The sequence below is a fragment of the Saccostrea cucullata genome, unplaced genomic scaffold (genome assembly GCF_032062105.1).
Source record: "Saccostrea cucullata isolate Sc308-1 unplaced genomic scaffold, CSIRO_AGI_Scuc_v1 ctg6179, whole genome shotgun sequence".
Lineage (NCBI taxonomy): Eukaryota > Metazoa > Mollusca > Bivalvia > Ostreida > Ostreidae > Saccostrea > Saccostrea cuccullata.
Genome location: NW_026929048.1, coordinates 1 through 14,028, shown reverse-complemented (window position 1 = coordinate 14,028; position 14,028 = coordinate 1). Strand labels below are relative to the sequence as shown.

Genomic DNA, 14,028 nt, shown 5'->3' with positions numbered 1-14,028 from the left:
TTTTAATACCACTTTCCCAGAAAGAATGAAAATAATAGAGAAGTTTGAGATGAACTAAAAATGATTTAAATTTGATAAATCACCCATTCCTCATTTGAAATTCTGATGAAATAGGAAGCTTGGTTGATTGTATATTGTTTAACGTCTCGATCGAGAATTTTTCATTCATATGGAGACGTCACCATATGCCGGTGAAGGGCTTCAAATTTCGATCTTTACTCGCCACTCAGGGCCATTGAGCAGTGAGGGATCTTTATCGTGCCAAGGCCTTCCGCTGACACGGGGCCTCGGTTTGTAAGGTCTCATTCGAATGACCTGCAATTTCAGTACTTCCGAGTTTTTGAGTAGCGTGGGATATGTGAGCTTGCTCACTTTCTCTTTAATATATTACTTCAAGAGTTAGGGACTGCATCTCAAGTAACACCTCTTTTAGCCTCTGTTTGAGTTTAGTATCCAAGAGACATCTCCTCTACAAGAATTACGTTTCTGAAGAACTTGTTGATGATCGATGTCCAAGTAAATAAAGACAAAGCATATATAAATTATCAATTCAAGCATTCATCTGGCAAGACCGGAAGTCTTTTCTAAAGTTTAGCCCTTGGCCAGGTATTTGGAAGTACCATTACTTCAGTTTCAGCGCCCTGAATTCAATAATATAGTATTCTATAGTATTCGTAAAAGAGAAATCAGCAGACAATGAAAGGGCAGTCAACATACGAAAGCATTTGCAATTCAGATGACTCTACCATAAAATGTTTGAATGATATATTATTTATGAATTGAAAACTGGTTATTAAATTTCAAATTTATTCGTTTAAAATTGATCAAAATGAACACATGAAATATTCTATATTAACCACGTTGAGATAAAGCGACTTTCAGAGCATTAAGAACTCTAGCTGCAGATCTATAGCGTTCTGGTTTTATATATTTGCCTTTGACCATAACGCTACAGATCCCGTAATGCAAAAAAGGTGCAATTTACGGCGCAATATTTTTTGCGCACTTTTGGGGAGAATTTCTCCACTTTCTAGCATTGGTCAATCAACTACCTTTCACTCCCTAATTCTAGACACATTCTGTAGCCAATATGTATATTTTATCCACCTCCCAACCATTTATAGTTGTCTCTACAGGCAACAGATTCGCTAGAAGGGAATTTTCAGCAATCTAAAAAATAATTTTGATCAAGCGAGTTTATCACTTGTAGAAACAATTATAAAAGGTTGAGAGATGGATAAAACATAAAAATGAGTTAAATAATGTGCTTAGAATTAGGGAGTAAAAGGTAATTAATTGATTAATGCTGGAAAAAGGAGAAATTCTTCCCAAAAGTGCGCAAAAAATATTGCGACGTCAATTGCACCTTTTTTACATTACGGGATCTGTAGCGTTTTGGTCAAATACAAATATATATAAAACCATAACGTTACAGATCTGCAGCTATAAGAAACTCCAAATGCAAATATTTTTCGGGGAGCATTTATTGGAGGTGAATGTCAGAGTTTTCTTTATTTAGTTACGGTTAATGATACGAGTGCATACATAATTCCTTACAAGTGGTATAGTCCGCCGAGGCCCTGAAGGGGCCTTGACCCTTTGATTGTTAGAAATGGAGTGCTACCATTATATGAATCCGCATAAAATCCACAATTTAAATGCTTGTAATGTGTTTCTAAACAATTAGCTACGCTGGACTGCAGATGCTTAGCATGGAAACAAAAATCCTAGACACGTTTTGTCTTTTTTCGGACATCAAAACTGTTGTGAATTTAATCGTGTGCTATATTGAGGAGTGCGGGTTGCCCCTCCACGGTGTACCCTAAGGTAGCGATGCAGTCCAAAACCCATTCTCCTGCCAGCTTCTTCAACAAAGGTTGAAATTCACTCTGGACACAAGTCCGTCTGTGAAAATAGCAACGAAAGCTGTTTTATGTCCCTAATTTTTAACTGATCTGAAACGTCAAGATGAAGTCATTATTTAAAAAATAAGAATGGGAAATTCAAGGTTTACCTGTAGTGTTAGACAATTTATACCTCGCAAGAGTTATCTTTCTTTTTATATTGTTATCATTATTCCGGGTTTGTAACCCTTTACGGTTTGTTTTTTAGAATATTTTATGTTGTTCCTACATGAGGCTAGGAGGCCATTTTCGCTTGTTCCAAGCATTGTTTTAAAGTATTTTTCACTCTTACGGGTACATCCCTCCACCATAAGTAAGTTTTTATGTATTATTTTACGTTATATTTTACAGATTACTTTGGATCAGATAGGTTAATAGATTTCGATGTGTATTAGAAAGTTAATGGTTATGTAAAAATCTGCTATGAATGTAAACGCTATATTGATTCTCAGTTTATGTGATAAATAACCTACATGTTACTAAGAGTGCATTTTAATTTTTTTATGATAGGCTAGTCTATGTTTGAATTTAAATTGGAAAAATGTTCACTAAATATGGATATTATTCTTGTTTGTCTATAATTTGTCACTTACAATGTAAAATAAGGTTAATTGGGTATCACTGAATTGTATGAATCTTTTTGTAAATCTTGTCTCTTTATTACTTTCAGTCTTTTACCATACACATACAAGCATCGATGCAATAAAGAGTAATCCGCCCTTATTGTTTTGGTTTGTTGGTTTGGTAAACACTCTGAACAGAGGCAGAACAGTAAAAGATTATGACCAGGACAACCTGTAGGACGATGGCAACAGGGGAAGGGGAGAAACAACAGGTCAAAGACGAACAGGATGATAAACAATCCAGGATTCGGACTCTTACAGAGAAGGGTCAGGCTTCCTTTGACCAAACATTCCTTGATCTACAAGAAAAGTGCACAAGCGCTTGGAGAGAGGTAGAGGACCTCATCGCAAATTGTGATGGTGACAATACAGACAGGAAATACCTAAGGACAACAGAAGACCAGATAAATGCAAAATTCAAACAGTACCTTAAAGAAAGTCAAGCCCTAGCAAACTTCCTTGAAAGAGCTCGCACAGAACAAGCTCTACAGAAACTGGAGCAGCATGAGTCTCAGTATAGCACATATTCCGATATAGTGTTCACATTTCGAGATGTCCTGCATAATAAACTATTAGAGGCAGCCGAACGACTCTCGGAAAAGTTCGAAGTGAAATCCACGACTTCATCACAAGCCTCAAAGACAATATCAGAGATATACAAAAAACGAGTGAAAGCGGAGACCCAGCAAACAAGACTTAAATTCTTGGAAGAGCAGGCGGCTCTGGAAAAACAAAAGGCAGCTACCGATATTGATATATGGCTTTCTAAAGAAAGAGAAGCAGCAGCTGTGGCAAACGCAGAAGTAAACGCCATGGAAAATTACGATCGTGGATCTCAAGGAAGTTTTCAATTTGACATTGAAGAACAAAGTGTGGAACAGACGACCAGAGAAAGAACTGAAGCTTATGTGAACTCGCAGGCCAGCAACCACTCAGAAATCACACCTAACTATGTTCGACATGATGATGCCTCACATCGCTCGAGACCTGCAAGCATCAGTCAAGCAGGATTTCATTTTCCGACTGCCAGTCATGTTCAACCTCATGAACATTCACCTATAGGCTATAGTTGACCTCAGTAACTACCTTTTGAAAAAGGATTTACTATTACATCGTTTCTCGGCATTTGATGACTCGGCGCAAAACTATACAGTGTGGAAAGTTGGTTTCCTGAATATTCTGAAGGAATTGAAAGCATCACCAATCGAAGAACTTGATTTATTGACAAAATGGCTGGGCCCCGAATCAAAAAGATACGCTCTATCCATACGTTCAGCAAATACTCACCAACCTGAGAGGGGTCTATCCCTGATATGGGCACGATTAGAAGACCTCTATGGAAAACCAGAAATTGTGGAGGCAGCGTTGAAGTCAAAGCTCAAGGACTTTCCAAAAATTACAGAGATGGATCCGAAGCGTTATTATGATCTACTTGACTTGCTGTATGAGATTGAGTCCAACAAGCAGGACCCTCAATATTCCAGACTACTTGGATACTATGACACTTTCTCAGGCATATTGCCTATTGTTAGTAAACTCACCAATCAAGTACAAGATAAATGGGCCACCCGTGCATCTCAGTATAAACGTTTGAATCATGTTCCATTCCCACCATTTAGCATATTTGTCAGTTTCATACAGGAGATATGTGAATTGAAAAATGATCCAGGTCTTATTTCTAGTACGAGGTATTCATCCGACAAGAAGAGAGAACCTACAAACAAAGTCTTTGTTCGGAAGTCAGACGTTGGTACCGAAACACCAACATCCTCTATGCGGTGCCCTATACACATGGCTGACCATTCCTTGGAACAATGCCGTGCCTTCCTGGCAATGACATTCCCAAATAAACGCGACTTTCTGAAAAGCAGGGAACTCTGTTTCCGTTGCTGCAAGGGAAAACATAGGGCCAACAAGTGCAAACTTAAAGTGAGTTGTGACGTTTGTAAAAGCAACCGCCATGTTACGTGTATGCACTTTCACAGAGACTCTGGGCAAGAGAATGGCGGGGAGAGTTCATCTAAGGAATCACCATCTGGGAAGGGAGATGAAAACATTATCACGTCCTCTTGTACCCGATTGTGCGGTAAGGATAGAGTTGGCCGATCTTGTGGGAAGATTGTTCTTGTGAACGTATACCCGTCTAACAGACCTGATCTTACCTTTAGAACTTATGCTATGATAGACGATCAGAGCAATAGAACCTTAGCTCGTTCCAAGTTTTTTGATCACTTTGGGTTAGAGGGCAATGACTGTTTTCACGTTGAATTCCTGCGGTGGGAGTGTTACATTTTCTGGAAGAACAGCAGAGGGATTCGTCATCGAGCCAGTGTCAGCTGAACAAAAGTTGTACTTACCTATAATTATAGAATGCGACGAGATTCCCAACAATCGTAAGGAAATACCGACTCCTGAAGTGGCGTCTGCATATCAACACCTGTTGGATATTGCACCATTAATTCCTGATTTGGATCATACAGCCGAGATTCTGCTTCTCATAGGAAGGGACTTGATCCAAGCACATCATGTGATCGAACAAAAACTTGGGCCACCAGACTTGCCGTTTGCGCAAAAACTCTACTTGGGGTGGACTATTATCGGTGAAGTGTGTTTGGGTAGTGCTCATAGGCCTAATTCCATTGTAGTGAATAAGACTCATGTGTTGGACAATGGGCGTAGTACCCTACTTGAGCCTTGTGATTCCAAGTTACTCATTACACGAGAAAAACATCAACATGGTGTCGGTTCTTGTACGGGGATATTCTGTACTACAGTGAATGATGAGACTCCTGGAATGTCGACTGAGGACCGCCAGTTTCTGGAAATAATGGACAGGGAGTTTCACCGCGATTCCTATGGAAAATGGACAGCCCATTACCCTTCCAACATGATAGGCCTGTGTTACCAAATAATTACTCCCAAGCAATGAGATGGGCTATGATCTTAGATGCTTCGTTGAGAAAAAATCCCACCAAACTTGGACATGCCTTAGAATTCATGAGGAACATTTTTGACAGAAATCACGCAGAGGTAGCCGCACCTCTGAAACCAAATGAAGAATGTTGGTACCTACCAATTTTCGGGGTGTACCACCCACTCAAACCGGAGAAGATTCGCATGGTGTTCGACTCTTCAGCTCGCTTCCAGGACTTGTCTCTGAACAGCGTACTTTTGTCAGGTCCAGACCTTACAAATAGTCTCATTGGAGTGTTGATGCGTTTTAGGATGGAAGCCGTAGCTGTGACCGCAGATATCGAGCAAATGTTCCACTGCTTTGGTGTCTTAGAGAAACATAGGAACTTCTTAAGATTTTTATGGTACACAGACAACGACCCTACCAAGTCTCTAACAGAGTACCGCATGACAGTCCAGGTTTTTGGAAACACCCCATCACCTACTGTAGCTACTTATGGGTTTCGTCTTGCTGCCATTCAAGCAGAACATAGCTTTGGGAAGGATGTAAGAGAGTTTGTGGAGCGGAACTTTTACGTGGATGATGGTCTGGTGTCCCTACCAACAACACAAGAAGCCATAGATCTCCTACGACGAACTCAACAGGCCTTACTGACCCATGGGAACCTTAGATTACATAAGATTGCGTCTAATGACCCTAGAGTGATGCAGAGCTTTGATGTGAAAGACCTAGCAAAGGACTTGATTGACTTAGATATTACACATGATGATCTTCCAACCCAGCGGAGTCTAGGACTCGTGTGGGATCTTCAGAGGGATGCCTTTGGGTTTAAACTTAGCAGGAAGGAGAAACCGTACACTAAAAGAGGAGTTTTATCATGTGTTAATAGCCTGTACGACCCTCTAGGCTTCATAGCGCCTATTACTATTCAGGGAAAGTTACTTCTTAGAGAAATGACACAGGCACCTTCTGTAGACTGGGATGCTCCCTTACCAGAAGAATTCCAGAGCAGATGGGATGATTGGACCCTATCATTGACTCGTCTTGGAGCATTGAATGTACCTCGTAAGTACCTGCCCATTGGCTTCTCTCAGCTTCAAGAGAAGAACGTACTGATTTTCACAGATGCCTCGGAGGTTGCTATTGCTGCTGTGGCCTACCTGTTTCACAGTCATGATGGAGACATCAATCTGGGTTTCATTATGGGTAAATCTAAAGTCGCACCCAGACCAGCCACTTCTATACCACGCTTAGAGTTGTGCGCGGCCGTCCTGGGAGTAGAAATTGCTACTATTATAAGGGATCAGCTAGACATCAATGCAGATCGTTTCAAATTCTACACGGACAGCAGGATCGTTCTGGGTTATGTGTACAATCGCACAAAGAGATTTTTAACCTACGTAAGCAACAGAGTTCAAAGAATTCTAAGCTTCTCCAAATCATCTCAATGGAACTACATCCCTACGGACCAGAACCCAGCAGACCATGGCACTAAATCTACTATCGACAGTGCACTGTATGACTCATGGCTCAGTGGACCAATAGAATGGCTACGCACAGAAGATACTGTAGATGGTCCTGCCCCAACATATGATTTGGTAGATCCAACTATGGATAAGGAAATCAAACAGGACACTTTGGTATGCAAGGTGGATGTGTCTACCCCCTTATCCTGGACTTCACGCTTTGAGAGGTTTTCTTCATGGAAGAATCTCGTTAGAGCCATCATGTGCCTGAAACGGATTGTCCATGCAGTGGCACATCACAGTAAGGATATTAAAGCTACAGAAGATAGCAGTGCATTTAGGAAGGCAGAGGAGCTTATAATACATCACGTCCAGTTAGAAGTCTACGAGAAGGAAATTACTGCACTTAAGAATGAAAGGCCCCTTCCTAGAAACAGTCCCATTTTGAGACTAAACCCATCTTTAGATGAAGAAGGCATGGTGCGGGTCGGAGGCCGATTACAACATGGTGACTTTGATTTGGGGGAAAGGAGTCCCATACTTGTGCCAGGGAGTCATCATATTGCTAAGCTGTTAGCTCTACACTTTCACGAGTTAACACACCATCAAGGGCGCCATATAACAGAGGGAGCAATCCGCAATGCAGGTCTATGGACTACTGGTGCCAAACGTATTGTGACTTCACTGATTTACAAGTGTGTGATTCGTTGCAGAGGGCGTGGGAAACTTCTTACTCAGAAGATGGCGGACCTTCCTGCGATAAGGTTGAAACCCTCACCCCCATTCACTTACGTTGGAGTGGACTGTTTCGGGCCATGGAGTGTGACAACTAGGCGTACTCGTGGTGGGAGTGCTGACTCTAAGAGATGGGCAGCTTTTTACCTGTATGTGCTGTAGGGCTGTGCACATTGAAGTATTAGAACAGATGAATACACCTTCCTTTGTGAATGCTCTACGTCGATTCTATGCCATAAGAGGAGATGTCAAGGAGTTTTACTCAGATAGAGGCACAAATTTTGTTGGCAGTGTGCGTGAATTAGGTATTAACTCTGTGAATGTTGAGGACGCACCCATACATAACCTACTCACAGATAAAGGAACAGTTTGGAGGTTTAATCCCCCTCATTCCTCACATATGGGAGGAACTTGGGAGCGTCTCATAGGGGTCACGCGCCGTATCCTTGACGCCATCTTACAAGAGAATCGTCACGTCAGACTAACACATGAAGTGCTTACCACTTTCCTTGCAGAGGTCTCAGCAATTGTCAATAACAGACCAATCGTTCCTATTGCAACTGATTCGGAGTCGCCTCAGGTACTTACACCCAATGTTCTACTTACTAGTCAGGCGGCCTACCTAAATTTTTTGAGACAATTGTGCATTTTGTGATAAAAGCATAGAATTTTGTATGCAAGTAGAGTAGTTCATTACAAACATATTTGGATATTGGGCCACTTCAATCGGTACGTACTATGACTTTGACGGCCGATTTTCAAAACCGCTGACAAACGCAAGCATTAACAAGAACATTTTCCTTAACACGTTTAAAATAAAAACAGCTTTGCAATATTTATAAATACATGCACATGCTCTATGATTCAGAAAAAAATGTTTCTTCATCTCATCGGGGTTAAGTATGTGCCAGATTATGCTATCTATAGTAATAATTTTTCTAAATTGACAATATTAAAAATCTATGATTAAATTATTCTTTAAAACAGACATTTACGACCTATCTTTAACTAAATATGCCGTGATAGAGACAAAATACCAACTCTTAAAAATGACTACCTTATTGTTTAACTTTCAGAGTTAACTTGTAACTGTTGATACTATTTAGTATTTACGGTAACTTAAAGTATAGTTCAAATTGTAACTGTTGTTACTATTTGTAGTAAAATTTAACATCATTCGCAATGCTAATTATGCGCCCCGCTTGAAAAGTGAAAGATTATATTGTAATCGGTTTGTCTGTCCGTTCGTCTGTACGTCCGTCTGTCTGTAAAGCTTTGGGATACCCATCTCTTATCTGGAACTCCTCTTTTACCTCTAAGTGAAATTTAATGAAACTTGAAATCACAGAATCTTTATTACATATTGCCATTGTGCACCTCTTGTTTTACTTTTTGATCCGACACATATTTTCGGTTTCCCCGCCACAGCATAACATGAACTTTTCCATTATAATCATTTGGGAGGCGGGGGTATCATTTAGTGATGTCATTGCTCACAGAACCTCTACTTCAGTCAGAGGACGGCCATGCAAATTGAATGAAAAGAAACATAAAACACTATCATCGCAAAATTAATTGTGTTAAACATGTAATGCTTAAAAAATTATAGTTACTAGTATATTTAATACTGGTATATAATTGTTATGGAACTTGAGTTGTTTGTATTGACATTTGCCAATCTCTTTGACTTCCAATTTATCTGGAAGTTCTTACATAGCTTGTAACGTTGTTCCATGCCTTAGATCACACAAATCATGCAAGATGGATTCCTGTTCATATCAGGGACATGGCGGAACTCCCTACAAAACACCCTGAAATAAATCAGGAATTTAATGATGGAAATTTCACAGTGCAAAACACCAAACGGGTCTTCTCTGCTATTCTAATCGATCAAGCACATGAACAAAACAACGCGTATATCAATACAGGAGCTTCAAGATGAACAATCTGACAAGAAAGGGTCAAAAGATACCCGTCATCATGATCAAAAACCTAGTATACAGGCTTCGTTTGCTAAAGATGTTCACTCTCTTGTTTGTCTGATCAATGACCTTGGCAATCCTTTCGATGAATTATGTAAAGATCTTCTAGTTCTAGATACAAAGGAACTTTCAGACCAATCTGCAGTAAGAGCTGTAATATGTGTAATGAGAGTTGGAATTGATAAATTTACACACTTTTGCAAAGAATGTCTCATTAACAGGTGAAGGCTAATCAATGATATCATTCATCGTAGTAGAGTAAGCTTGTTCAAAAATACAAGCAGTTCAAAATTCAGTGAAAAGAAAGAGGATGTAACCTTGCTCAAATGTGATGTGAATCTCTTTTTTGTCAAAACAGACAAGATAATCTTAGAGAATGCTTTCGACATGAGAATCCACTATGACCGCCTTCACTTTCTGATGCATGTAACATCCATCTTGGAACCAAGAGTGACCTTCAGTGCTTGGAGGAATTTGACAAGGAGCGATCTGAGCCTCCATTGACAAGATGTGTAATTCTGAAAAGTTCAGCTGTTGTTCAAATGCTTAGGTCAATTACTGCTAAGACCTCAGAAAATTATGCTCATCAGAACTTCATTCCATATATTTTCTCAGTTTCTATAAGCTTCGCGTGTAGACCTGGTATGGGAAAAATATGTAGACAATTCATTAAAAGGTACCGTTAGAGCAAAGCGAGGCAAGAGTAAACGACTGCCGAGTCAACAGTAACCTAGAGATTGGCAAGATTTCCTTGAGTAGATAGAAACAAGACGGAACTTTACAGATTCCTCTCAAGATATCTCATTATGACTTTTGATGAAGGTATCAACCAAATAGTTTTTACCGATGGTAGAAATGTTCTTTCAAAAATCTAAATACAAGATGTCCTTTCGATTTCTCCATGTAATCACGAGGAAGCAGATAGCCGAATGCTGTTACACACAGCACATGTATCTGGCCAAGGCCATAACAGAATACTGATCCGCACTGTTAACACTGATGTTGTGGTCCTGGCTGTGTCCGTGGTGCAAACTTTGAACCCAGAGATGGAACTTTGGATAGCCTTTAGAACTGGAAAAAATTTCCGTCAAGTGGCAGCCCATATAATTGGACGTGGCCTTGGACACAGAAAAGCTTTTACACATCCAATGTTTCATACGCTGACTGGATGTGACACTGTTTCCAGTATTGGTGGGCATGGCAAAAAAAAACTGCACAGAAAACTTGGAAGGCCCTACCTTAGCTCACTGACGCACATGTTAAATTAGTTTGTCCACCAACTAATATACCAAGCGGTATTATGCAAACCATTGAAGATTTGTCATCCTTCACTATGACAGGACCAGTAAATGCTTTGACATAAACCAAGCTCGGCAAAAGATTTTCGCAAGGAAACCTGATGTGAAACGAATTCCGCCAACAAAGGCTGCGCTAGAGCATGTAAAACGAGCAACTTTCCAAGGAGGACATGCATAGGGATAGGTACTGCAACTAAATCCATTATTGCCCTCCCCTATCTAGTCGGGTTTTATTATGACAGATGGTCTGTATGAGCCTCAATGGACAACACTGCGGGAAGCCTCGAAAGTCTGTTATGAAATAATAAGATGCAACTGTGACTTGAAAAATAAAGGATGTAATTCAAAAAAGTGTTGTTGCAAAGTTTCAAATCTCAAGTGCACTAGCATATGTGGATGTGAAGGAGCTTAGTGATTACTGAAAGTCAGGACAAACAACATCTTTGTCAAAGCTTTTATTGTGGTCACTAGGACCTAATATATGTCTTACATATATAAACATGTTGTCTTTTAACTCTTTCATTACTTAGTAGTACATGCATTTAAAATTAACCATAGGGTAAGTCACGTGTCACGCACTGGTTAGATCGAGTGTTTTAAAGTCTAAAACTGTGAATGAAGGAATTAATAACAATGCTAGTTCCAACCGAGTGCACGATGAGACAAAATAGATATCAGTTTTGTGTCGAGGAAGGCGCTGTTGTGAAAAAAGATCCCACACTTATGAATAGATTGTACAGAGTATAGGTATAATTTTGCACACACACCCCTCACACCATACGCCCAGCAGCACCTGATGACATCATAGTACGAATGAAAAAATTCTCAAAGGGACATAATGCTCACAAATAAGCATATTCAAATCATAGAGAGTATGCACATCAAAAGGAGATAGTATATGTACTTTTAATGTTAAATGATGAGGAAAAAGTGGATTTGCTTGTTTTAAAGAAATGTTATTATAATATAACCATTTTATTTCATTGAAAACTTTTTCTTTTTCTTTTGAAGACAAAAAGAGTGTTTTTGTTTTTCTGTATACTATGATTATAACTTATATTGAGAGAGATTTGAGTAAATTTCAAATATAACGAAAAATCATGGCGGCCGTTTTGTAAAATGGCCGTCATGTCCGCCATGACATGATTCCGCGATGGCCCAATATCCAGATTTGTTTAGACAATAAATGTCTATATTTGTACAAAAATTTGTGCTTTTATCACAAAATGCACAATAGGTTGCCTATGCCGCCTGACTATACCCAAAAGATGCGGAATGTCTCTGAAAGTCACATGAACTTTGATGTTCGCGACATGTATACCTCTCAGTGGAAGATAGTCCAAATTCTTGCCAACAGATTTTGGGACAGATGGTGCAAGGAGTACCTCCAGTCGCTACAAGAACGCAGAAAGTGGGCCGATACCAAACCAAATGTTCAAGAAGGAGATATTGTCCTTATGAAGGACGCGGAACAGCATCGGAACTTCTGGCCTCTCTGTCGTGTTACTTGTGTGTTCCCTAGCGAGGATCATCTCGTGAGAAAGGTTGAACTTATGACATTCAAAGACGGAGCAAAGAGAACATATGTGCGACCGATTACTCAGATCGTGCTTTTGCTGTCAAATCATGACTAACTGTTTTGTGAAAAGTTGAATGACTAGTTTATGTATTGAGTTAAAGTAACTACATTTTCTGCATTGTAGGTATCCTCAGTTAAGGATAAAGTATACATTTGTTTTGCTTGTAATATTTCATATCAGGCGGGGAGTGTAGTGTTAGACAATTTATACCTCGCAAGAGTTATCTTTCTTTTTATATTGTTATCATTATTCCGGGTTTGTAACCCTTTACGGTTTGTTTTTTAGAATATTTTATGTTGTTCCTACATGAGGCTAGGAGGCCATTTTCGCATGTTCCAAGCATTGTTTTAAAGTATTTTTCACTCTTAAGGGTACATCCCTGCACCATAAGTAAGTTTTTATGTAATATTTTACGTTATATTTTACAGATTACTTTGGATCAGATAGGTTAATAGATTTCGATGTGTATTAGAAAGTTAATGGTTATGTAAAAATCTGCTATGAATGTAAACGCTATATTGATCCTCGGTTTATGTGATAAATAACCTACATGTTACTAAGAGTGCATTTTAATTTTTTATGATAGGCTAGTCTATGTTTGAATTTAAATTGGAAAAATGTTCACTAAATATGGATATTATTCTTGTTTGTCTATAATTTGTCACTTACAATGTAAAGTAAGGTTAATTGGGTATCACTGAATTATATGAATCTTTTTGTAAATCTTGTCTCTTTATTACTTTCAGTCTTTTACCATACACATACAAGCATCGATGCAATAAAGAGTGATCCGCCCTTATTGTTTTGGTTTGTTAGTAAACACTCTGCACAGAGGCAAAACATTACCCATTCTTATTTACTGAATAGGGAACATCATCCTGAATGCATATTTTTAACTACAATAACTATGAACCATATACTTTCAGAATGTTCTGATTTTACACCTAATCGAAATAACTTATTAAATGTGCGCAAACAATGCACAATCTTTTTGCAAATGTGAATTTTAGTGCAACTGAATTTTACAGTAAGATTTAAATGTATGTATTTTATTATTATTTTTTTTTTTGTATTTTCATTTTAACTTTCATTTCTAAAATCAATGCGTGTCAGATAGAACGTAAAATTGTGCCCCATGTCAAGGATTTCATCCCCCCTTTGCACGCAAAAGATCGTGTTTTTTCTTGTTTTTGAAAAAACGGGTTGGATCTTCAAGACTTAAATACCTTCATATTCGATTATACTTTTTTTCCCTTCAAGAATCCAAGGATTATCAGAAGTCCTTTAGAACTGTTGGTTCTTTAATATATCTTGCAGGGGACTACCGCAGACCTTAGTTTAAGGTTCATATTTGACTTAAGATATGAATAAATAATAAATGCAATTATTTAAAACTATAACACAAGTATATCTATCTTATCAGGCGGAGAGACTACAGTACCTTTACAAACACGTGAGGCTTTTTTGTAAAGGATCGTGCAAAAGAGGCGACATGTCCCACTCCCACCGACAAATTATTGATTACA

At 39.0% G+C, this 14,028-nt stretch overlaps 1 protein-coding gene across 1 annotated transcript; it reads left to right on the top strand.

Annotated features, from left to right (window-relative positions):
- The first annotated feature begins 5,452 nt into the window (after positions 1-5,452).
- LOC134279674 (uncharacterized) lies at positions 5,453-7,804 on the top strand. Its single transcript, XM_062762099.1, has one exon. It carries the CDS (start codon positions 5,453-5,455, stop codon positions 7,802-7,804), a length of 2,352 nt encoding a protein of 783 aa, XP_062618083.1.
- The last annotated feature ends 6,224 nt before the right edge of the window (positions 7,805-14,028 follow it).

Excerpts from the sequence above, each read along its gene's own strand:
- LOC134279674 (XM_062762099.1), top strand. The coding sequence starts at position 5,453 with ATGAGATGGGCTATGATCTTAGATGCTTCGTTGAGAAAAAATCCCACC.